Source organism: Copadichromis virginalis, linkage group LG17 (genome assembly GCF_057382275.1).
Source record: "Copadichromis virginalis isolate Kocher_CV1m ecotype Utaka linkage group LG17, C_Virginalis_male_GT1.1, whole genome shotgun sequence".
Lineage (NCBI taxonomy): Eukaryota > Metazoa > Chordata > Actinopteri > Cichliformes > Cichlidae > Copadichromis > Copadichromis virginalis.
The window spans coordinates 26,669,917-26,695,435 of NC_140634.1; the positions used below are offsets into that span (position 1 = coordinate 26,669,917).

The window sequence follows — 25,519 nt, forward strand, 5'->3', positions numbered from 1 at the left end:
TTGTTGACAGACCGAAAAGACTGTAGAGCCATAGCTTAACACAAAGTGCAATCAATGCAGACAACTTGTTACAACTTTAACTAAATACTTTGTGCATAAAACAATATTTTACTTCAAAGATCAGTGAAGTGCTAACCAACTTGTCTTTCAACTGGTCCAGAAAGCATCCAAATTATCAAAAAAAATCCTACATTTTACAGGACGTTTCAGGAATTATTTTCAAACACTGATAAGCATGAAAGAGCAAACTAAACTCATTTAAAACAGTGAAAATTGGCTGTTTTGTTCAAAAACTGTACTCAAGTTATGGTTACATCCCAAGTTGCAGACAGCTGCCAAATGTCACATTCTTTGAAATATCAAATCACAGCGGCCTAACCGCTAGAACTTTTTAAAATGTCTGTCATTTTCTGTATGTTGTCAAGTAGCAGTAGAAGAAGTGCAACACCAATTTTTTAAGTAACAGTATTTTGCTAAAATGCAAATGAACATTATTGTTCTCTAAAACTGGTGAATGTTCCCAAGAAACAGTACTGACAATGAAAAAAAGTGTTTATGAACAACTTAACTATACCTGAACGTAAAGCATTCAAACTAAGTTAAGCAATAAGGGCCTCCCGCTTCCTCCTCTTTATTCAAGGAGTTTGTTTCTGAGCACTTGAACTTTGTTTGATAGCTTCTTAGCATCAAGTCCCATCAGTACTTTCTGAAAAAACTCAAAAGTGTACCTGAGGTTGGATGGGTAGCTCATGTTTAAAGTGTAGATCAGGCCGAACAACAACACAACAGCAGTGGCAACATCAGGAAGATCTCTGAGCACAGCGACACCCTCAATTATGATACCAATGTCTTCTGCCGGGTCAAGGTCACGCTCTCCTTCTGGTTTGATGACGTAGATGCCAATGAGCGTCTTCTCCATTTCACTTTCGGCCTCATGGAAGTCCACATCCTAAAAAAATTAATAAGTAAATAAACATAATAATACAAGTTGCAGGGTTTCATATCAATTAAAGGGATATTCCACCCAAAGTGGAAATTTGTCTATTACCATAAATTGCCAAGAGTTAGATAAGTGAGAAAAAAGCATTTTGTAACCAGCACAGTACATTTCTGATCTTATACCCATTGTTCCTGGTGAGCTCAATAATCATGTCGACTGCAAATGAAAAGTAAAAAGTAACACGACGGATTTGCAGGAGGAGGCGATTTAGACTTGGGCCTACATTACGGTTACGCCAAAGCACCCTGTAACCCGCCATGGCATAGCACTTGGATACAACAACAGTGGTTGAAAAAGCCTCTGGTTTCCATAAATAAACACATATTCGAATATCCATGCACCATGCAGCGGCGGCTTACAGTGTTGTATGTGGTAACCATAATGTATTCCCAAGTCTAAATCTACTCCTCCAAATCCTTCAAGTTACTTATTACTTTTCATTTAAAGTCGACATGATTATTGAGCTCACCAGGAATAATTCGTACCATTAAAGAGTCATTTGCAACCAAAATGCTTATAGTTCCCATTCACTCCATTTTTTAAATGCTAGGCAAAAGCAAATAGACTGCTGCCGGATCAGGAGAATTATTGCACTGGTTACAAAATTATTTTTTCTCACTTATCTTACTCTGGGTAATATGGTAATAGACCAATTTTCACTTTGGGGTGGAATATCCCTTTAAGCTGCAAAACAGTAGACAGCTCAGAGCGAGATGAGAGGTGTTGGTCCATCATCTAGATTACACGGCAGAACAACAAAGCAGAAAGACAGTACACTCAGCCCACATTACACCCCAACTGTAATGGCAAGGGTCACTCCCGCATAAGCTTGTGCTTTTATATCTCCAATAATGTTCTAATTTTAACTTTTTGTTATAATCTAATGAATGTGTGTGAGGAAAAATTACCGTCAGTTAAATTTTTATTACTGGAAATTGTTTCTATTTGATTACTTGCCTGATATTCTTTGATCAAGCTGTTCGGATCTTCATTGAGGTAGACTGCAAGTCCTTTCAGCGTACACACTCTTCTCATTGCAACTGTGTCGTTCTGTAAAACATAAAAGCAAATTTTACTTAGCTAAACTTTAAAGACATTTTCAGTTAACTTCAGCAAAATAAATGTATATAATGCTTTGAGAAAAAAAGTCCATGACACACTACAGAAGAACAACAAAATTTAAAATAAAAAAAATTAAGGAAAGAAGGAACATTATCATTTGAAAAAATGTGACGAGCAAAAAAAGGTAACCACAGGATCCCAAAAAAAAACAGAAACCCGACCAAAAACAGCAGCATGAAGAATCCAGTGAGGAAGAGGATGAACAAGAGGTCACACCAAAGCCAGCCTGAACAGAGGATTTTTTTTTTTAAAGTAAACCACTGAGTCCACTGATCTAAGGCTTAGGAGGAGAGTTCCAGAGTTTGGGGGCCACAGCAGCAATGATCTGTCACTTTTGGTCTTTAGACTGTTGTGCACTACCAGGCTTTGATCACTGGACCTCAGGGACCTGCTGGGGGTGTTGGGACTGAGAAGATCTCCATTGTATGATGGTGCTTGTCCATGTAAGGCCCTAAGGACCAGAACCAGGATCTTGAAATGAACCTTGAAGTTGACCAGCAGCCAGTGACGCTGGAAGAGAAGCGGGGTGACGTGGGTGTGTTTGGAGGACTTGAACAGGAGGTTTTGCAAGGACAAATGAAAAAACAGTTGTAGTACTAAGCTCAGAGACCTCCCTTTATCCCGTCTTGGTTTGAAAGGTGCCTGATGGCAGTTTATTCTAGCTTCAGCTTTTCTACTGTAAATGCCAAAATTCTCCCCAGGGAGCCGCGGCAAATCCCGTTTTGGAAACGCTACTGTCCTGTAAAAACAGCTTTTAATTCTGGCAATTTTTTTTATAAAGTATCCAAATCAACTTAAAACTTTATTACTGTGACAACACTATCATGAAAAGGACAAAGAATAAACAATCCCATAATACCAACATTAAACTTTACCTTACAATAGAAGGAGACAACAAAATCATATGTATTAAAAGAGGGAATGAAGCATTGAAAAAAATTAATTCCAAACCTCATCAATTGCAGCCATGATTTCTGTGATCTTGCGTCCAGATGTTCCTCCCTTGTTTCTGAAGACTTTGGTCAGTTTGGTTGTGTTGTTGTCCAGCTGTGCCATAAATGTGGATGTTAGCGGGATCGTAGTGATGCGCTGGAATTCAGCATTTATCTGTAAAATAAACAAATGTTTAGCGTGATGGGTTTAAAATATTGCATGTGGAGTGCATTTGCAGATCAACTGATTCAGTTACCTCACGTGGAGAAAAAAGAGCTGGCCATCGGCTTTTAAAGTCAGCTACGAAGGGCATGTCCTGAAGAATTTCTTGCCTCCGGTGAGGAAAGGTTTGGGCCATTTTTGCTTTGATGGTTTCATTGTTGTTCTTCTTCTTGAACTCTGAAAGCAGCACCAACCTTTCTTCTTCCTGACTCTCTCGGGTTTCTCCAGCTGGATAATCAGGGCAGAAATTCACCTCTGCTCTCCTGGGTTTCTTGACTTGGTTGGGATGCACATTACTGTTCCCTCTTCTTTTGAGAGAATTGATGACCAACTCACTACACCCTAAGTTCTTCAGTTTTCCACGATAGTTTGACATTTTATACTTCAAACTGATCTTCCATGCAGAAAATCCAGTTTCTGAACCCTTCTCTTTCAAGCATGGATGCTTTACAACCAAAGCTTGGCAAACATCACTAAGATTGCTGTCTGAAGGGTAAGCTTTGTACTTCATAATTTCTGAAGACAAGCTCTCTAAAATGTCAGACTTGAGCTTTGGTTTTAGGGTTAAAAGTGTTCCATTGGCTTGGAATTCCTGGTTGCCTTTTGTCAATTGCAGCTCTACATCGAAGCTAAACTCAGGTATGCGAAAGTCCAGTGGCCAGGCTTCTGATCGCAGCGTGGAGTTTGCTGAGCTCGAGGAGCTTGATGACCTGGATTCTGGCGATGACAGTATATCTGTGTCATAATCAGGGTTGTGGCCAGAGCAGGGGCTACCCAAGTTAAATGAGGACACACTGCTTTCATTACTACCAGTGGATGTTTCTGGAACACCTGTTTTAATCACTTTTATTTTGTCCATGTCTTTTAGATCAAATATGGATGTCATGTTAAGGAACTGATTAAAATCTGTGTCCATGTACTGCAATCTGAACTGTTCAGAAACTCCGCACTGATTTTCAATCTCCGCTTTGAGCTCGTTAACATTCTTTGGTATCCCCAAAGGAAGGGTTAACTTGAGTGCGTTGTTCTCCCCCAGGATTATCAGAAGCTTTGTTGGGGCTGTCATTTCTGATGTCCCAATCTCCAACTGTTACTCTAAAAAATAAGTGCAAGAACATGAGCAGGTGGTTCCCAAACTTCAGTACATGTTACATTTTTTTAGTGGTATTCAGAATTTTGCAGCACAATTTTTTTTCTAGTATTTTTACAAGGCTTGAAACATATCCGAGTAGATTTAAGTTCTGGTCCAACTATTTTTAAGAACCAAACTTTGAGAAGAACTGCTATACAGCACAAAAATTAAATCGGCAACATGGACATTAAAATTACCTGAACAGTGTATGTATCTCTTTAATGTAACCATGCGAGAAGCTCCGACTTGGTAGTCACAAAGTGGATAACAATCCACCAGATCCTCATGTGCAACAAGAGAAATTTCCTTTGGAGATGGGTCAATTTTGAAGGATCCATAGTGTTCAGTGTACCACGAGCTCAGTTTTTTTACTATAAACACCAACGAATCTGCCAAAATACACATCTGCAGGATTTCAGCAAACTCTGGCAGACCCCCCAGTGATCCATGTACTATTAACATGCCCTTCCTGTAGTAGATGCCTGCAACAGACACACTCTGGGCAAGGCTAACTACAGCTGTGTCAGGGTACTTTTCAGCAAGACAATGTGCAATTTCACGTTTGAGAAGTTCTACTGGGACTGCCGAGACTCGTGAAACCTCAAAAGTGGCTTTGCTACAGCCTGATGAATGCATGTAATGGCCAATCATGAGCTGGTGTTTGGTTGACAAAGACAGGGTTATGTTTTTGAAGCAGTTTGTGTGTCTAGCAACTTTTTTAAAAAATGTGTGCTTTGCCTCGAATCTGATTGTCCATAATAAGGCAAGTGGACCAAAATGGCGAATTATTGAGGGATAATGAGCCAGAAAGTGATGTTTTGGCAATGGTCTTCTATCTGGGCATACTTCTTTGTACCTTTGATGGTGGTCTAAAATCTTACTCTCCAGGTATGCAACTGAGTCACTGTTATGAACAGGACACACAACAAGCTCAACAATATCCTTCAAATCTAGTAGAAGTTCCCAAGCTGGTTCGTTTTCAGGTATGTGTTGTCCAATAATAAGTGGCAGAAGTCTTAGTAAACACCAATTTTCATGTGCATTGCCACCAACAGTTTTTTTACTAAGAAAATTGTGAGGCAATTTCTGAGGGCGATTAGTCTGATCCCCTCCTTTGTAGGGAAATGACTGAACAAGTCTATTTAGATTTTCAAAAGTGATGTACTTCTTGCCTATTAGTATTCGAAGGCACTCAGCTATCTCAAAAGGCACAATACCTTCAAAAAGGTCATGTGCAAGATCAGGGGGGAATCCTGTAGTGACCTTGAAGAAAGACAGACTGTCTGCTAAGACACACGAGCTTTTCACACCACAACAAGCTACCCCTGTCTCACGTGCAGTTGCTATGTGTACACGATGGAGCTCCTCAGTTCTCAGAGAAAAGTCACTATTTGTAGCTTTTGATTCAATTTCTGAGCGTGTAGCAGTACAAAACCTGCAAAAGTAATCTCCAGAAAAACTTTCCACAAAACCGGCCAATCCATGAGCTCCGAGGCTGTCTGCCACTACATATTGGACAGTGCCTTTAAAGTTGACCCCTAAATTGTCAATGAACACTCCCTGCTGCTCTAAAATGACAAGGTCTTGCAAAAGTGGCTCAAATATTTTTGAATAGCCAAAGGTCCTAAGGTCCTCACTTTTGCACAAGAGAGCCAAATAAATAGAAGAGAGGGATGAATGACTACCTGGTGGCAAGTCACCTAAAATCCAGTAAACTGAGCAAAGTTTATGCTTTTTCCGTGATGTCCCCAATGGATTGCAAATTTCGAAATCATCAACATAAAGACAAATAGAGATTCTTAGTTCACCGCCTGAGAAAAACTCATTATTTTGAAAATGTAGACCATCTTTATATGATGTATACTTTTCCTTATTTACAAAAGGATTCTGATTGTGGCTAGTGACAAATTTGTTCAGTATGTTTTCTTGTTTAAATATCTGCTGTAATGATTTTAGAATAGGAATATACTGAAAGGTCCTCTTGCTTTGGGAGTCGAGAATGTATTCAATTGGATCAATTACTTCAAAATGTTTTCTGTAATACTGTCTGCGTTTGAAGGCAGTGGCAAGTGTGCCGTCCTTTTCTATGGCTTTTAACAAAGGGTTAAAAGAAACTGCCTTTGTCAGTTCTTCAATAACAGGCTGGTCTAGACAAAAGTTATGATTCTTGAGTATGTCTACAATTACTTGATTTGTCAAAGGCACTGATGCACAGCTTATCAGGTAGTGCAATTCTGAAAGCAACTCGTCAATTGCTATGCTGGGAACATGAAAATAGTTTTCCAACTTAAGTAAAAGAGATGCAAAATTAAGTTCTATTACATTTGCCAAATCTTCAGTCTCACTTGTAGTTTTATCGTGATCAATATTTGCACTTATGTCCTCTTCTACAATAGTGTCTGTACTGTCATCAGCTGATGTTTGGCCTACAATAGTGTTAGCGATACCGATTTTAAAGTCTTTTAAGGTATAAGGATTGTGTTTCCTATTTCGATGAGACTTGAATGTACCATAGATATTTGTTTTGAAAGAACAACCCTCAAACATGCAATGCACAGTCTCGTTACATTTTAGATGGTTGTTAATGTGAGAAAAATACTCCTGCTCCGAAGCTATGTTGCAGCAGGAACACAAATGGCAGTTAAATGTTGCCAAACTCACAGACTTGTCTAGAGTTCTTTGGGTATGTGATCTGCTTAAGTGGCTATGTAGAGCATTCCATGTTTTGAAAACACAGACACAATCAGAATAGGCACATGGATACTGCTGTCTACTATGAACTAACCTGTAGTGTTTTAATAACAGAGCTCGTGATGACACCACTTTTTTGCACAATTTGCACTGCCACATCAACGTATCTGGGGGAGAAGCACAAAAGACATTTTCATTACACTGTCCCTGAAAAAACTAAATAATTTGCACATTGTTAATGTTTCATATTAATCAGTTTTATTTTTAATATTGTATGCTACAACAATGAATTTATTGATCTACATCATCACCACTGCATATTGTGTAAATGTGTGTGTAATCTGACATTAAAAGTCGAGTGAGAAATCCCATGGACATTGTACAACATTAATGCAGTTCATCTTACACCAGCTTACTAAATGCTTTCTGCAAGCTACATCAAAACGTAAGCTGAAATATTAGACAGAAAATACACCCTAACCTGTCTGCTAGCAAGGAGCGCTTCTCCACTGTTGTTGGCTAAAGTGCAACGCAGTCAGGCGTCCGAGTATAAACTTGGCGCGAAAGTGCGTGCCGGATCGAATGCGCTGCCTGTACCGACGCGTACCGACGCATACCGACGCTGGCGCTACACTACATTTGGGCTGAAAACAGAGCTTTGCTATTGCAATGGAGTCCCCTCCAAAATCATTTGGAAACTCACGTGCAGCAAGTCCACGTTAGCAAACCTTTACCGGGCAAAACCCTGCCTGTACTCTTTTCTTAGTAGCACTTGCGACATTAACTGACGTGTGAACATATATATGTAGACGGGCTTTACAAGAAAAATGACTTCTTACCTGATTTTTGGACAAAAATGCGGCTGAACCAGTCCACATGGCGAAGAAATAGCAAGCTTGAGAAAGAGGGTGGTGCGCATGCGCATTGGCCCTTATTTAGGCGGGCTCTGCACGCAGCAGTATGTGCAGAGGGACAAACCTGTGAATTTACTCAACAATGTTACGTTGACGCAGTTCAGTGACTTTGTGTAACAACAAAAAGTAACAACATTTCATTAAATTTGCACAAACACTTTAAGGATTTTTGCAAAATCGAGTTTATTAAGAACAAACAACAAAATCTACTTTAGTAAAAGCAGAGATAGGCTGAGTTCATTTTTTTGAGTGTACGCCTGGATTTGTTCGGGAGAAGCTTAGGAGAGGACCCCGCGACATAGGCAAATTTTCTTACAGCCACCCGTGACTCTGGCCAAACGGATCAAGCCTCAACACAGTGCTTTTGAAGCAGTGTTTTTTTTTTTTTTTTTTTTTTTTTTTTTTTTTTGACACACGCATCGAAACGGGCCATCACTAGACAGGACCAAAAATAATTTTAAAAGAAGTCAATGTCTAAAGTACAGCTTTGAAACACCTTCATAGAGCCCGCAGAGCACTTAAAAAAAGAAAAACCTGGCATCTGTTCTGCAAAATATGGGGAAATTATAAGACCATTACTGAAACCTTTGCACCATATAAGAGTTTAAAGAAATGCAAAGAATAAATTAAAATATTAAGTTGCAACATAAAAGAAAAAAAATGAGGGACGTCCTTATAATTCAAACAATTCTGAAGAAGTCTGAAAAGCCCAGCAAACAATAGGCTAAATGACAAATTAAGTTCTATCAGTCTCGTGGTTTGGGATCCATGAGCAAGCTCATCAGAATCGCGTTTATTGGCCATGTATATGCGCATACACATACAAGGAATTTGGTTCCAGTAGATGGTGACTCTCAAGCATAGCAATGTAAATCTCAACAATGTAAGCAACACAATACACACACACACACACACACACACACACACACACACACACACACAAAAGCAGTGTAAGGGGCATGAGCCTTCTCCTGAATTCACTAACTTCCTCTTTAGGAATGACATCATTTCCTATTATGGACTATACTTACTTTATGGTGGTACCAGTGAGTCGCAATTACATTTACGTCTAAGAAATTTAAGATAGCATTAAACTGACTACTGTTGATATCCGAACAGTGGTTATCTTAAATTACTCTAGTAAATGGTAAATGGCCTGTATTTATATAGCGCTTTACATATCCAGTCATCCACCCATCCACACACTGGTGATGGCCGGACAGGACAGGTTACCGATTAAGAATTGTCAAATGAAAGAGTAGGGGAAAGGAATTGGCCTGATGTCTGTGAAGGTTCTCAGTCATCCAGGTCATCGTAGTAAAAGGAGCTTGCAAAGAAAAGCGTCTGGACTTCTTTAAGTTGCTTGAAGACGTTTCACCTCTCATCCGAGAAGCTTCTTCAGTTCTAAGGTCAAATGGTGGAGAGTCCCAGATATAACCCTAGTGGGAGTAACCCCCCACAGAGGGACAAAAGGACCCCCTGATGATCCTCTAATCGCCTGAGCCAAGGTGTGAAACTGGGTGTGGGTCCCAATCAGATGGTCGCTCACAGTGGACATAGATGAGTGAGCGACCATCTTTGAACAGAGGCGGGGGTTTACGACACCAACTCTCTGCCATCTATAATCCAGTTTTGAGATCCCTTCCCAGACGCCTTAACGCCCATCCTGGGCCATCTGACCTCAGGAATTCGCATGATAAGGTAGGGCCAGGTTTCACAATGAACTCACCCGAAACTCTGGCTGATTGGGACGCACCCAAGCCCCCGAGGCCCGGTCTGGGTCCCAGCCCAGAGACGGAGCGCCCCCAGAACCTCACGCCCATCCTGGACCCACCCAGGGGCAGCCAGGCTACCAGGTCAGTAACCCACGTCCGTCAGCACAGACCCTCCACTAGCCCCGCTGCACGCAGCCGCGAGGAAACAGTCACCGGAGAGCCAACAGAGCCCCTAACCGGACATGACCGCTACCCCGGGTTGAGCCCCCCAAGGAAGATGCCTCCGGGGAACCCCCCGACGCCCTAAGCCTGTCCCTACCCCCACACCAATCACAACAGTGAAGGCGGGACCAAACTATGACCCCCCACCCCCACTAGGTGATGGAGCTGATCAAAGGAGCCCAGAGCAATTGATCTGATGTGGTGGCAGAGGCTGTATCAAGACTAATGTAATCTAATAGATAATTTCTATATTGGTTAGAATTAAGATTATTTTTATTTTTCCAGTTCATGAGGACTGTTTTCTTGGCTATGCATAGGGCGGTGAAGATCATATGGGCTATATTCTTTTCTGAAGTGACATTATCTAAGCTGCCCAACAAACACACTAAGGGGGAAGTTGGAATGTTACATTTCAGACACTTCAATAAGTCTTCACATATCTCGCGCCAAAACTTCTGAACTGGTGGACAGAACCAAAGAGCGTGGATATAATTGTCCGGTGAATTGGTTTGGCAGTGTGAGCAGTTGTTGGTAGACGTAAAGCCCATCTTGAACATCCGATGACCTGTATAGTGCACTCTATGTAATATTTTGTATTGAATTAATTGAAGACTGGGATTTCTAATTAGATGAAAGGTTTTTAAGCAAATCTGAGACCAGAAGTTTAGGTCTAAGTTAACTGATAAATCCGCTTCCCATTTTGCAATAGGAAGTGATATTGATTCATCTGTTTTAGAAAGCATTCTGTATATTTTGGATAGTAATTTGGGGGGTTTAAGAGTAAGAAATTGAACCACACTTGGTGGTGTTTGTAGTTCAACTTGACCCGGTTTAAATTTCTTTTTTTACTATGGATTTAATTTGTTGATATTCTAAAAATCTTTTCTTGTTGATCCCATATTGTGTAACTAGTCCGTCATATGAAATAAATTCTGTTCCTTCTAGTATATGTTCTAAATATTTGATTCCTTTATCACTCCAATCTGAAAAGTTTATCATATTATTGTTTTGTAATATGTCAGGGTTGTTCCAGATAGGTGTACGTTTGCATGGGATTAATGAAGACGCCGTCAATTTTAGAAACTCCCACCATGCTGTCAGAGAAGAGCTGATGTTGATGCTTTTAAAGCATTCATGTCGTTGGATGTTTGAGCTGATAAATGGTAGGTCTGAGATCTCTAGATTATTGCAGAGTGCTTGTTCTACATCTAGCCAAGGTTCATCTAAGAGGGTGTGTTTTAGCCATCCTGAGATAAACTGAAGCCTGTTGGCTAAGAAGTAGTGCTGAAAGTTAGGCAGTTCTAGTCCTCCTTTATCCTTGGTCTTTTGTAGTGTTTTTAAGCTTATACGTGGGGGTTTATTTTTCCAAAGGAATTTGGACATACATGAATCTAGAGATCTGAACCAATCTTGTGACGGTTTAGTTGGGATCATTGAGAATAAATAATTTATTTTTGGTAAGACCATCATTTTTATAGCGGCAACCCTTCCCATGAGTGATATGGGTAGACATTTCCATCTAGCCAGATCATCTTCTACCTTCTTTAAAAGTGGGATATGGTTTAATTTAGTTAGATCTGCAAGCTTGGGAGAAACATTAATACCTAAATATTTTATATTTCCCGATTGCAGTGGTGTAGAAGAGGAATTATGGAAGGAGCAATTAATCGGTAGGACTGTAGATTTTGACCAGTTAATTGAGTAATCTGATATTCTTGCAAAAGAGTTTATCAATTCAATCACCCCAGAGATATTGGTTTGTGAATTTTGGAGAAAGAGTAACACATCATCCGCATAAAGGCTGATTTTATGTTCCACGTTCTTGCATTTTATGCCCTTAATTACTGAATTCTGTCTAATTGCTGCTGCTAGTGGTTCAATAAAAATTGCAAATAGTGAAGGGGAGAGTGGGCATCCCTGACTGGTGCCCCTCAAGAGACAGAAGCTGGAGGATGTCTGGTCATTTGTTCTAACACAAGCTGTTGGGGAATTATATAATATTTTTAACCAGTTTATGAAAGAGGATCCAAAACCAAATTTGTGTAAAGTTGCAAATAGAAATTTCCAGTTAACTCTGTCAAATGCTTTTTCTGCGTCTAAAGAGAATATTGTAGTTTCTAGGTTTTTACTGTATGAGTAGTCTATCAAATTAAGTAATCTACGTGTATTTGTTGATGAGTGCCTACCTTTTATGAAACCAGTTTGGTCAGGATGAATTAAGAGGGGGGTTATTTTCTCCAGTCTCTTTGAGAGAGCTTTGCAGATTATTTTAAGGTCTACATTTATAAGGGATATTGGACGATAGCTTGAGGGATATACAGGGTCTTTGCCTGGTTTTAGCAGGAGATTAATGTTTGCAGAATTCATATTTGATGGAAGTCTGCCCTTTTCTTTAATTTCCAACAACGTTCTGTAGAAAACTGGTGCTAGAATCGACCAGAATTCTTTGTAGAATTCTGCAGGAAAGCCATCTGGACCTGGAGCCTTATTATTGTGCATACTTATCAGGGCTTCCTGGAGTTCACCTGGTGTCAGTGGTGAATCCAGTGCCATTGCTTGAGTGTCCAATAATTTTGGAAGAGTTATGTTGTCCAAAAACTGATCAATTTCTTTTTTAGATGGGTTTATTTGTGGTGAATACAACGTTTTATAGAAATCCCTGAAAATGTTTTTTATTTGTATCGGTTCATATAATGTGTTCCCAGATGAATCTTGAACAGCACATATAGTTGTTTTTTCTTTATTTATTTTTAGCTGGTTTGCTAGAAATTGACCGGATTTATTACCATGTTCATAATTTTGTAGGCGTAGTCTTTGTACTAAGAATTTTGTTTTTTTTTTATCAATTATCTCATTTAATTCTAGTTTTGTTTTGCGTATTTTGTTCAATGTTTCCTGATCTTGGTGGGACGCGTAGGCTTCTTCTAGTGATTTGATGTTTTTTTCTAATTCCTGACAGCTATAGGGTGAATCTCAGTGTCTGAAATGTCGTTCAGCAGTGAGCTGCTGACCAAAAAATAATCCAGACGAGAGTAGGAGTGATGGACATGTGAGAAAAAAGTATATTCCTTACTGGTGGGGTGAAGGGAGCGCCATGCATCGCAAAGACCAAAGTCGCTCATATACTGTTTGATTATATTTGTGGACTGCCAATTACGCTGAGTTCCCGCTGTATTGAGCCTATCCATGTCTTCATTTAGTCCAAGGTTGAGGTCACCTCCAAGAACAAGTGTGCCATCTAAGTGTTCAGAGAGTGCACTGAAAAAACCGTGAAAGAATGAGGGATCATCAACATTTGGACCATATACACTTGCAATACATAGCTTTTTATCACGTATAGATACTTTAATGATTAAGAATCTGCCCTCTGGATCTATAACTGTATCGAGTACTGTGAAATTAATATTTTTATGTATTAAAATTGCTGCTCCCCTTTGTCTAGAATTATAACAAGCTGAGAACACATTAGGAAACTCAGGTGTTTTAAGTTCATTCGAACCTCTAAGAGGTCTGTGGGTCTCTTGTAATAGGACAACATCTGCCTGTAGTTTTTTGAGTTGGTTAAATATTTTTAACCTCTTTTCTCTGGAGCCAGCTCCATTTATATTCCATGTAATGAAGGACAGTAGTTTTAAGCTGGTTAATATTTTTATAAAGAGGTTGTTGATTTTTCAATAGGTGGAAGTGGAGTGATATTGGGAAGTGGTATTTGGTGTCTGTTGGGAGGTACAGGCTTGAATTGAGTGACTATTTAACCAACAAACTCCTTTTGTCTTGTAGTCGGCCCTTGGAGTTTTGTAAGGTAAATATTTTCCATTCCTGCCGGTTTGCTGTCCAGACTGTCAAGCTCTTGCTTTAATTTGATCTGACGAGTCTGTGCAGTCGAGTAGCTGAGGAGCGGTTTTTCCATTTTGTATGGATATTGGGTGTATTCTTCTCCATCTAGGAAGAAGCCACGCCCTCCCAGACTTGTCATTAAAATAGCTGTAGCTGGATGATGTTTTTTATCAATTTTTGGCAGCTCTGCCATAATATACCGCTGAAGCCTTTCCTTTTTCAGCCTCTCGTTTTTTAAAACTTTAAACGCCTCCTCGGTCTCTGCCTGTTTCTTTTGTTCAGCAATTTTTTGGTTTTCCTGAACTAAAGAAAAGTTTTCATTTATGTTTTTAATTGCATCCTCCCTTCTCTTTCGCTGTGCAATTAAAATTTTATTTTCATTCATTTTCCACATCCTTGTCATCAAAATCTTTTTGTCTTTTTTCTTCTAAAAGACTTTGTTTGGCAGACTTTTCTTTGTTAATATCTGCCAGTTTTTTTAATAGCAATTTCTGATAACACCTGCTGTCTGATAACACCACCATTCTGTCTGTGTTTTTCCTCAGCTTGAAGTTTTTCTTCATGCATTTTTCTTTCTTTCTTTTGCGCTTCAAGCTGTTCATTCAGTTCTTTCAAGACTTTACTTTTTGCTTGTGACATTTTTACTGCCTGCTATTGTAAGTCTTGTTTATATTTTTCCTCCTGCTGCTGCCTTAATTCTTGCTCCTGACTTTTGAGTTGTTTTTCTAACTGCCTTCTCTGTTCATTATCTTTTATTTGGTCTCTTTGAGCTTTATTGAAAGCCCTCTTTATTAGAATTTTCTTTTGGGCTTTCTCTTGCTCCCTTTTCTGTGCTTCCTCAAGTCTATCTTCCACCTCGTTATTAATTTTTTTCTCTTGCTCTTTTCTCACTTGCGCCATTTCTTTTTTTAACTCGATAAGCTTATCGTTTTCATTTGAAACCATACCGCCATAGATAACTTTGTGAAAGTTTTTAACACAGGCGTTCCTGTTAAACTGCAACTTATCAGCGTTCTCCAGAATCTGGGCTTGAAGTTCCTTTCTTTTTTGCAGTTCAGCTGCCTTTTCTAATTTCGTTTCCTCTTTCATGTACTTTGTCGTCTTATTTTGCTCCCTTGCCTCCGCTTGAGGATAATTTATCTCGTAAGTTTCCTTAAATCTAACTTTTTTTCTGGGAGCAAATGAGGCTTGATTTTATCCCAATGGTAGTTAACGCTATGTGTTGGGGTCTCTGTATTCTAGACATCATTTTCTTTCTAAAGATATAGCAATGCTAAGACGTTGTGCGTTTGTGAAATTGTTTGTGTCAGTGAAACTGAGTTTATGTCTGTTACAAGCCCTATTTAAGGGTTTTTGTAGCCTTTGATCTGAATTTTTTTTTTTAACTTTATTTAACAAACAATGAGTATACAACATACGAACAGATGCAGTATAGAAAACAACAGAACATGAACACAAAAAGCCAAGGGTAGAAGAAAAAGGTAACAATTATAAGAATACACGCAAAAATTCACATACATATACAACACATATTGTTTTGAGAGCCTTTGTGTTGGTGGAGTCTGATATTGATTGTATGTACATTTCCACATCCTTAAAATAATGACAGAAATATGGTGTTTTGTTAGTAAACTTACATTTATGGTTAAAAAATTTAGCTAAAAGTATTAACAAATTTATCATAAAAAAACATTTATCATACTTCTTGGGGAACTTAAAGAAACAGAATAAAACATTTTCCCATCGTAAAGAAAACTCCCTTAAAATGTGGACAATAACAAACCTGCTAAATTCCTTCCAGAATCTCTGTGTAAAAGAACAGTACCAAAAAAGATGTGTCACAGTTTCTGGATGATCCCCACAGAAAGTACAATTAGTATTTATGTCCCTTTAAAATTTTACCATGTAGTGACTGGCTGGATAACATTTATGTAGAATTTTAAATGAGACTTCTTTCACCTTATTTACAATCAAATATTTATGGGGGACCATCCAGACTGTCTTCCACTTGATATCTGGAACATATCGGTTCCAATAAGATATTATATATGGGAGAGAGACGATATCTTCTTGGAATAAACTACGTATTCTCTTATTGCTGTTACCAAGTTCCTGTGAAAAACAGATTTTCCCTATTGGTGACTCAGCTGGATCAGGGAGAGTGACTGAGGTAGATATTGAGCTGTCAGTGTTTTTATATAACATTAAAGTCCCTGAGGGTATGGCACCAAGCACCATTAAGAATTCCTGAAGACTGATTGGAAATGTTATATTGCTGCCTCTGTTCGGTGGTGTCGTGCCAAACGGACTTTAGCGTTTCTTTGAACAAGCTGACGGTTCACTCGTTAAGCTGAAAGAAAGATGCTTTAATCACTGGAGTCACGTGTCCATTGTACCATCTGGGAACTCTTCTTGTTTAGCACTCTTAATAACACAAACACTATATCCTCTGTCTCTTGTGCTGTTTTGTAGCAGTGTATACTTATTTATCATGTAGCTTGCCATCACCAGTGTGTGAATGTGTGCATGAATGGGTGGATGACTGGATATGTAAAGCGCTTTGGGGTCCTTAGGGACTAGTAAAGCGCTATATAAATACAGGCCAGGCCATTTATACACCTGAGACTGTCACCTGACTGTCTGTCCTGCACTCTCTCTCTCTTTTTCTTTCTCTGATTGTGTAATAAAATATGAGCATGTATTTATAAGTTACACTTGTGTTTGAATCCTGCAGCTTATCACACATGTGATTTCCATATGTGACAACTGCAAGTGTCCAGAGTGAGGACAGACTGAGAGACCCACTGCTGCACATCATCTGTGAGGCTTTGCACCCCTGATGATCCACCAGGACAAACTCAAATAATTTTACCATTCCAGTGTTTTCAGTGTGGGAGAAAGTACTCAGTTCAAGTTAAACACTATGAAAGGCAGTACCAAGTTTAATATTCAGAAACATAAACTATGTATCAGCAGCAGAATGGAGCTAAAATAAATGTCCATGTTTTTTTCAGTTCTATGAAGCTTTGAGTATTTTGGATTAGTAGCACTCCTGTGTTTGTTGCATCATATTGCTGTAATTGTTTATATGCTTTATATATCCTGAGGTAAGTTGATCTATAATGTTACATCATATTCTATAAGGATGTTATGTGTTTGTATATTTTCTGCCCAGTTTGACCCATTTAGCAGAAGTCAGCCTGTTTAAGGCTCTGATATCTATTCTGTATGACTTAAAGCAGTTATGACATGGTCTGATTTTGTCACCCAATAAAGGAATATTTAATATATCGGTCTACTCTTCGTTTTATCAGAAACAGTTATCACAGCTCGTAAATTTTCATTTTACACATATGTAAGCATTGAGCCAAATTTTGTAATGCCAACATAATGAAAGAACAATATTTGTCTCTTATATATGATACATCTATATACATACACTGTCAAAGATACCTGTCTTTGAGTGACGATTTAAGGTGATAGGACATAAATAACTGCAAAAGTTCAAGGGGGCTGAATACTTTTGCAAGCCACTGTATCTCTATCTGACTGACTTGGTTGAGTTGGTTCTTAATGCCATGCAGACACTCTGTGTTGAACCTACTCCTGACATTTGTGAAACCTTTCTTCACCTTTGTATTGATAAGGTCACTTCTAACAGGGCTCAGATCTCAGCTTTAATGACATGTTTGAGCCTTGGACTTTAAAGTAAATTGTTAGTCATTTGAAACCCTCATTATTTCATAAAATAATGATGCTGTCCCTCCTTCTCTACTTAGAGGTTCTTCCCACTGTAGGACCTTCTAATTTAGGAATTGTAGTAGTCTGTCTTCAGTCTCATAGGTTTTAAACATGGAGTAGATGAACCTTGACCACTTGAAATCTGCTTTGGTTCAGTCAGGGGAGGCATTTAGGTGAGGAAGAAGAGTGTTGATCCATAAAGGTCAGTGAGGTCATGTAAATGCTACTTCAGCTGTCAGATACAGAGATTAAAAAAATGTGCATGAATCATGCATGATTTTCATTTACACCCATCATCTTCAACACTGGGTACAACGGGGTTGACTTGGTTTCTTCACGTATCGCCTTCAGTGCAATTAAAGGCCTGTTAGAGGTAGTGTTGGATGCTGCATGACAATTCTGTACGCAAGACCTTCCAGCTCCCTTGGCTCATGTTCACACATCATAAACTAGTTTGAAGCATTTGTGATTAAAGTGGTTAAATTCTAGAAATCATCTTTAGTCAAAACACGGCTAATGCTTTACTGATGTAAAGAAAGGCACTGACAAAATGATTAGCTTAAAGTAAAATCACAGGCCAAAATAAACTGAATAAGTATATCATGAAATAATTAATTAAATATGTGGAAAATTATTAAAATAGGGAACAATTAGTTTGTTTAATATGCAAATAATTATTGCATATCAATTAATTTCATTTAAAACATTTAAGAGATTGTTTATTTTTATTTCAAATTTTATTTAATTAATGACGCATTAACTATTTAATAATATATTTAATCCATTTTGTCACTCGTGGCCCTCCATAGAGCTCATCCTTAATGTCTTGCTAAATTATGTGCTGTGGGGGAAAATTCCGACTGGATAGGGTTTATTTTATTTTATTTTATTTTATTTTATTTTATTTGTGTCGCGCTTTTTAGAGGGGAAATGAAACGGGGACACCCATGCCCTCGCTGAGATTTAAAAAAAATTATTTACAGTTACGCAGCACTGCAATGCGTCATGACGTCAAACGTTACGCACAACTGCAGCCGAACCAAACAGGAAGTAGTGCGAGAGCGGCTGCTGAAAATGTTTACGTTCAGTTTAACGTTCGTACGACAGTAAGTAGTAATTTAGCGGCTTAATTGTTGTTTCATACTTTCACCTGACTTGAAGATGAGTGATTTGCTGATGTTGGTGTCTCCTATAGAGCCTGCGTGTCCTGTCAGGTGTTGCAGCATGCTGTGTGGCTACATGTGTGCCTGTGCGGCTGACTTTGAGCAATAGGAGACTTAGGCACCTTTAACGTTTGTGCTCTGTTTTAGTTTTTTTTGAGGAGATGTTTATATGAGTCGTCTAACTCGGATTTGTTGTTTTGTATCTACACAGTGGGGAAACGCAGTACAACAGGGAAAAGCTGCTGCAAGGTGATTCACGTTATAACAACAGATGTAATCACGTGTTTACCTTTCACATCTAACTGCACCTGTGTGTTTGGACGGTCTGTAATTTGTGATCTCAGGTCAAGGTGTGGACACGCTGCTGTCAGAGACAGGTGTGCAGCAGGCTGAGGCAGCAGGACAATACCTAAAAGACATCGCGTTTACCAAAGTGTTTGTCAGTAACCTGCAACGAGCTGTACAGGTGAGGCACTCAGGTGCACTTTTTGGGGCACCATGGGAGGAAAATGACTGTGACAGAGGTGGCACATATCTTGCTGTAGAGATGACATCAATGAAAAATAGTCCAACACTTTAGCTCCTTTTACTGATCTGTTTACCATTAACTTTTAATCCACTTTGATCATTTTAACATGGCTCACAGTATTTATTTATAGCACTTTTTAAAATATAAGCCTATATTCTTTATGCAAAGAATCAAATGGATAAGAAGCAGATTTTATTACAGCAGCATAATGTTTATAGTTTAATCCATCAGCAGGTTATGGTATGAAATAGAAACTGTTCATTGACATCAATCTGTGACAGGTATGTTGAATTTTTTTTTAAGATGTTTGGATGGTGTGAATTTTTCGATGGAGTTATCATCTTTCCTTTTGTAACGGCTAAAGGAAGCACTGAAGCACCTTTGCTTAGCTTTTATTAAGGTTGCCAAACAGATATATCCAGGTCAGTTCACACACTTACAAACCTTATTAGGCAAATTTTACTATTCCACTACAGCACCTGCTTTCCTGCCACTTGCACTGTACTTTAAAATATTGCTGCTAGAATTATTGCAAAGCAAACAGTCCCACAGCATAGTGATATGCTGTGTTTGTTGTGCTGTTGCATTATGGCCAAAAATCTCCACATTGGTGTCATCTTTGGTTTGTTCCGATGTAACTTTTTATAGAGAGGCGCCTTTTCCCCTCACTTGTTCAGTCTTTTTTCAATTTACCGCCATGAACTTTAACATTTAACATGCTAAGTGAGGCCCGTAGAGTCTGAGATGTAGCTCCTGGTTTTTTTTGGGGGGGGGGGGGGGGTTTGCGGTTTCTCTGAGCATTGCATGGTCTGATTTTGGGGTGACTTTGCTGGGACGTCCACTCCTGGGAAGATTAACGCTGAACCAGCAACCTGCCAAAACTTGTGCTTTTGTACAGGAGAAGCATAGAAGCACCTGGCTTCTACTTACCATGTTAATTCATTTGGGACCAGTAAGGTTGTTTTTAGGGTGTATTGTCTTTCTTAAGACTGTAACTGGCACTGCTCAAGATTCAGGGGACACCAATGGATTGATTTCTTGACACAGGCAGCTATTCACGTTCCAAATAACTGGGATCTTTTGCAGATTCTAAGTCCTGCTGTGAAAATGAACCATTGTCTCCATAATGCTTATCAGCAGACACAAGCACGGAGTGCTCTGAAATCTCCTGGTAGACGCTGCATTGACTTTGGATTTGATAAAACGCAGCGGACCAACCACCACAAAGAAAAGCAGACGCCATGTAAACCCAAATCATCACAAAGTTCAGAAACTTCACACTGGACTTCAAAAACCTTTGATTCTGAGCCTCTGCTCTGCTTCCTCTAGACTCCAGGATCCTGATTTCCAAATGAAATTTATACATTTACTTAACGTTCATAAAGGTTCCAGTTATCTTTCTCCTTAGCTCAAGTAAGACTCCACTGATGTCATATCTGGTTCAGGAGTGCTTGATACTAGGACTGCGACAGTTGCAGCTCCTATCCTGAAAACATCTGTGCGTGCTCGCTCTCAATGCTCTGACACTAGCCTCAGTCCACTTCTCGTGAAGTCCATAAATGGATGTTTTCTTGACAATCCACTCATGAATGTAGTCTTGTAGTTTGTTGCTTTTGTACCTTTTCCTACCATGCTTTTCTCCTCCACTCAACTTGACATAAACATGCTTCAGTACAGCACTCTGATCAGACAGCAGTGACCTCCATGTGGAGGCTGTCATAGGTTATCATCTGGCCAACTGCCACTTCAGCGGTTTTCCTCACAGTTAAGGTAACTACAAAGCTGTAATAACTGATGTGAACAGTTACATGACTAAGTGATGCCACACGTACTTCCCATCAGCATCAAATGTTTAACTAATGAAATGTCATCTGGTTATGGAGAAATACAACACAGGATCTGTAGAAATGGCTATACTGAGATTCATGTCTTTTTCATTAACAGTGTATGAGTGACTGATTGTGTTTCCTTCTTCAGACAGCAGAGATAATTCTGAGGAACAACAGTCATTGCTCTGGCATGGAAATGGTTTTGGAGCCGCTACTCAGAGAGCGAGTAAGATCTGTTTACGTTCTGCTGCTTCCACATGTTAAAGTGTTACACATAGCTGTACGGGAGCCCTAAACTGGGGCTCTTTGTGTTGGCACAGGGTTTTGGTGTCGCTGAAGGGCGTCACAAAGAGTATTTGAAGAACATGGCGAATGCTGCAGGCCAGTCGTGCCGTGACTACACACCACCGGGAGGAGAGACTTTAGATCAGGTTAGTCCAAACAGCTGGCCTAAAGACCATTACTTGTACAACAGTGCCATGCAGTGGTCATTTTAGGACATTGCAGGTTAAGTAATCCCTTCTGTTTCCAAACTGATCTTTTATAAAGCTTCTTCTTCAGACCAGGGTAATGTAGAAAAGAATGTAGAAAGACTGTTTTGACATTTTACATTCAGAATTTCCATTTAACTCCCTTTGTATAAGCCTCAGTGTTGTGGGTGTTGGGTCAGAGCCTATACTGGGACTCTTACTGGGGTATAAAAGAGACCAGTGTTAAGCAACATCTGTGGTTTTTCTATTGCTGCGTCTTCCTCCACTCAAATTCACACACTACCCTAATTCACTTTTTTGGGTGGTTATTTTACCCCTTTGTTAGTTTAAGTGCTCACAGGATGGGAGGGTAGAGAGTTTAATGAACATCCCTAACTCAACTTAAAATAGTAGACACTTAAATTTTCTCCTACACTTTAAAGGTAAACTTATCAACACACAAATTTATCCTCTAATTTCTCTCAAAGTTGTCCTCTTTTTGGAGGTTTAAATAATTTCTTGATCAATCAGTTGTTATTCATATTGAAATGAATGAAATAAGTGAAATGCTTGTACAGGGTGGGCCATTTATATGTATACACTGTAATAACATGGGAATGGTTGGTGATATTAAAGTCCTGTTTGTGGCGTATTAGTATATGTGAGGGGGCAAACTCCTCAAGATGGGTGGTGACCATGGTGGCTATTTAGAAGTCTGCCATCTTGGATACAACTTTTGTTTTTCCAATAGGAAGAGGGCCATGTGACACATCAAACTTATTGGTGATGTCACAAGGAAAACAATGGTGTGCTTGGTGCTCTAATATCGCCAACCATTCCCACGTTATTACGGTGCATCCATATAAAAGGCCCACCCTGTATTTTCTCTGACCAGCAGTCTAGAGCTTTTCAGGGGCCATTTTCATACATTAACCTAAAATTTATAGAGGACCGAAATGGCAACATCAGTGGTAATAGTAAAGAAATTGAGTTAATGATAACGGAGTTACTATTTTTTTCTGTTCTATTTATCTACCTTTGTCTTAATTTTCTAATTTATTTACTTTTGATTTAATTATTCATCCCCTTCAGTTATTTTTAGCTCATCCAATTGTAGAACTGATGAGCTTATCCCACAACTGTCCTGCTCTCTTACTATAGTATTTGGTCAGATTTTGGTGAAATGAACATGATCACCTAATTGGTCTTCAGCATAACTGTCCTTAAGGTTGAGGGTCACATTTGTTGTTTTATGGGCAGTAACCTGTGAATGTGGTGGATGCATTTATTTCTGTTTCTTCATTCTCACTTTTTTCTATTCTTATGCTTTTCTGCTTCAGCATGAAAATGAGGGAGGCATCATTTAAAGTCTGTAATGACTTCTGTTTAAGCGTGGCTGGGTTTATAGAGAATGGCTGAACAAGAAATAAATATGTTTGAGGGCAAACTAGAAAGGATGAATGAATGAATCCATAAAAAAAATGTGAGTTCATGCTTTATACTGAGTTGAATTTAAGAACTTCCACAGACAAAGTTGGACTAGATTGATTGATAAATCAGTAGATAAATATATTATATTTTCTGCATAAACTCAGTTTGAGTTGGATAAATCAAAGTCTGACTTTTTAAACCAAAGATGAAAAAAGCAAATCTCTCCAGTGGAAATGCTGCAGTGATCAAATTTTTTTTTGGCCTTTTGGTTGAAGGTTGTTTTTTTGTTTTTTGTTTTTTTTTGTTTTTTTTTTAAATCTAGTATTCACAGCAGCTCTGATGTTTTAATATACAGTAGGTACGAGGACTGAAAATTACATGGAAAAACGAATGGCTCTCTGAGCTTCCCTGTCATGTTGCTTTCAGGTGAAGCTTCGATTCAAAAAATTCCTCAAAGCTCTTTTCAAGCAAATGCTGGATGAGCACCTCTCATCAGGACCGGCTGCCTCTTCAGGAGCTTCAGCATCTGGAGATGTCGCCCAGGGGACCGCGGCCGTTGCCTCCAACACCCCCCCCTGCTGCTCAGCTGATGACGGCCTTCAGGGCGTGCTTGTCCACACTCTGGTGGTGAGCCACGGCGCTTACATTCGTGTGGCCATCTGGCACCTTGTGGAGGACTTAAATTGCGCTCTACCTGCAGGGGCGAAAATGCAGCAAGTGTTTTCACCCTGTCCGAACACGGGCATCAGCCGCTTCATTCTCACTCTGAGTGAGTCTGAGTCTGGGCCGGTCCTCTCCGCTGCTCGCTGTGTTTTTACCAACAGGAAGGACCACCTGGAGAACCTCGCAGATGGTGAATAGCACAAAAGAAAATAAAGAGGTAGATGTTCTCTGCTTGTGTGTGTATATGTACACACTATCTGATGGATGATGGAACTATTATAAGCACTAATCTAGCACAGGTAACTGAAGGCTACGTTGCACAGGGTAATTCATGTTTTCTCAGTCGCTGTGTTTCACTGTGGATCAACGCTCAGATTCGGTGTACAGTTCTGTTTCATCATGAAACCATGTCTGTCCAGCTGTAGGCCAGTAAGGTGACCTTTCATATTTAAATTGTTTAAAAACTGATCATTAAATTGCCTCTTTTATTGTGTTACACCAAAGTTTGAAGTATTTAATGTATTGTGGCATTTCCTGTGTGGCAGTTGTGCTGCTGCTCATTTTATTGTGTGCAATATTTCGTGAGAGCACTGATACTTTGAGTTTGTGTTTAACATTTCATACAATCACAAGTAATGAGGGAAAAAAACAAGTTGCACAAATCACAGAATGCTGTGAAATTACTTGCAAGACATTTGTGGATGTATTGTCTTTTTTTCTGGGTGCTACATATTCATAAGATCTTTTTATGTTGTCTGACATCATTTTATCTCCAATAAATGGCTGATGCAGCTCATGATGACCTCAATCAATAAACCATGGTCTGATTTATTCCCAATAGCTGTGTATAACTGAAAAACTGATGAAAACCAATTTAACACAAAGGCATGTGTTATGAATAGAGCAGAAGAGCATCTCTTAATGGGCTACAGCAGTAGAAGACCACACTCCAGTTCAGAACAGGATACTGAGGCTACAATTTTCACAGTTCACCAAAATGAGACCAGACAAGATTGGAGTCATCTGGTCTGATGAGTCCATTTCTGCTGCCACATTCAGATGGTGGGATCAGAATTTGATGAGAACGGCATGAAAGTATTGATCCATCTTGGCTTCTATCAACATTCAGGCTGGTGTAGGGTTAATAGTCACCCTACATGAGTAATTTTGCTGATCATCCATTTATGAACACGGCATCTACTGATGGCTGCTTCCAGCAGGAAAACAAAGCATGTTTAGAGATATCATTCAATCTAATGCTAATGCTAAAAGTTAGTGCACTGGATTTTATAATGTTAGAATAATGAATAGGGGGAGTGTTATGTTTTTGGGAAACTTGTCGTATTTGAGGGCAGACACAAACGGCTGCTGTTGTTGTTTGCATTGAAGGATTTGTTGGCATTACTGGTGCTACATCCTCTGCTACGGTTACGGTGCTAAGTCAGCATTTTCAATTTCTTTTGAATCCATGTTGGATGTCTTTAAGTGCTGATGGGAGATCAGTTTTGCTGCTTCCACCTATTTTTAATATCCTGTTGTGAGTCTCTCGGTAGGTCAAAGTAACAGATATCCTTAAAAAAAACAACAACTTGCAAACTCTGACAGGGCGTCATGGATACCACTCTCATGCAGTTTCAGTTTATTCACAAATATATTAAAATACAAATTCCAGCATAATGATATATAAAATAGGTATTTGTGAAATGGAACTCCCCCAAAACTGTTTACGGCTTTTAAAAAGAAGTCCAAATGTCACATTATACACACCAAATACAACATGGAAATTCTTAACATACGTGATCATACTAACCTAAATCACTACAGGGATCCTAACATATAAATTACATCCAATACATCTACAGTATGAACCTCATATAGAGAGCTATTACAGTTTTTAAAAGCTCA

General features: G+C 39.1%; 2 protein-coding genes and 1 long non-coding RNA gene across 7 annotated transcripts; 1 reads left to right on the plus strand and 2 right to left on the minus strand.

Annotated features, from left to right (window-relative positions):
* Positions 1 to 306: 306 nt before the first annotated feature.
* On the minus strand, positions 307 to 4,146 carry LOC146689544 (uncharacterized). 3 transcript variants are annotated; one of them, XM_085436858.1, is made up of 4 exons: positions 3,312 to 4,146; positions 3,074 to 3,229; positions 1,958 to 2,050; positions 307 to 949 (listed from the first exon to the last, which is right to left on the minus strand). In XM_085436858.1, the coding sequence occupies exons 1-4, from the start codon at positions 4,134 to 4,136 to the stop codon at positions 632 to 634; spliced, it is 1,392 nt and encodes a 463-aa protein (XP_085292984.1). In that variant the 5' UTR covers positions 4,137 to 4,146; the 3' UTR covers positions 307 to 631. The 3 variants fall into 3 exon arrangements, with proteins under 3 accessions (XP_085292984.1, XP_085292985.1, XP_085292986.1); XM_085436859.1 differs by lacking the exon at positions 1,958 to 2,050; XM_085436860.1 differs by lacking the exons at positions 307 to 949; positions 1,958 to 2,050 and adding an exon at positions 2,270 to 2,632.
* A 14-nt stretch (positions 4,147 to 4,160) lies between these two features.
* On the minus strand, positions 4,161 to 8,094 carry LOC146689545 (uncharacterized). Its single transcript, XR_014916013.1, has 3 exons — positions 7,940 to 8,094; positions 7,195 to 7,267; positions 4,161 to 4,372 (listed from the first exon to the last, which is right to left on the minus strand). It is a non-coding gene; the product is annotated as an uncharacterized LOC146689545 (long non-coding RNA).
* Positions 8,095 to 18,556: 10,462 nt separating this feature from the next.
* tigarb (TP53 induced glycolysis regulatory phosphatase b) lies at positions 18,557 to 24,422 on the plus strand. Of its 3 annotated transcripts, XM_085437047.1 has the most exons (7): positions 18,557 to 18,635; positions 18,725 to 18,778; positions 18,904 to 18,941; positions 19,037 to 19,158; positions 21,199 to 21,276; positions 21,371 to 21,481; positions 23,378 to 24,422. In XM_085437047.1, exons 1-7 carry the CDS (start codon positions 18,604 to 18,606, stop codon positions 23,810 to 23,812), a joined length of 870 nt encoding a protein of 289 aa, XP_085293173.1. In that variant the 5' UTR covers positions 18,557 to 18,603; the 3' UTR covers positions 23,813 to 24,422. The 3 variants fall into 3 exon arrangements, with proteins under 3 accessions (XP_085293173.1, XP_085293175.1, XP_085293174.1); XM_085437049.1 differs by lacking the exon at positions 18,725 to 18,778; XM_085437048.1 differs by lacking the exon at positions 18,557 to 18,635 and having other exon boundaries at positions 18,642 to 18,743.
* The last annotated feature ends 1,097 nt before the right edge of the window (positions 24,423 to 25,519 follow it).

Bases quoted from the DNA above. Each gene is read 5' to 3' on its own strand.
- tigarb (XM_085437047.1), top strand. From the start codon at position 18,604: ATGTTTACGTTCAGTTTAACGTTCGTACGACA. The intron at 18,942-19,036 runs GTGATTCACGTT...TTGTGATCTCAG, and splicing joins CAGGGAAAAGCTGCTGCAAG to GTCAAGGTGTGGACACGCTG. The intron at 21,277-21,370 runs GTAAGATCTGTT...GTGTTGGCACAG, and splicing joins AGCCGCTACTCAGAGAGCGA to GGTTTTGGTGTCGCTGAAGG.
- LOC146689544 (XM_085436858.1), bottom strand. From the start codon at position 4,136: ATGGACAAAATAAAAGTGATTAAAACAGGTGTTCCAGAAACATCCACT. The intron at 3,230-3,311 runs GTAACTGAATCA...TTTATTTTACAG, and splicing joins CTCTTTTTTCTCCACGTGAG to ATAAATGCTGAATTCCAGCG. The intron at 2,051-3,073 runs GTTTGGAATTAA...TATGTTTTACAG, and splicing joins TCATGGCTGCAATTGATGAG to AACGACACAGTTGCAATGAG.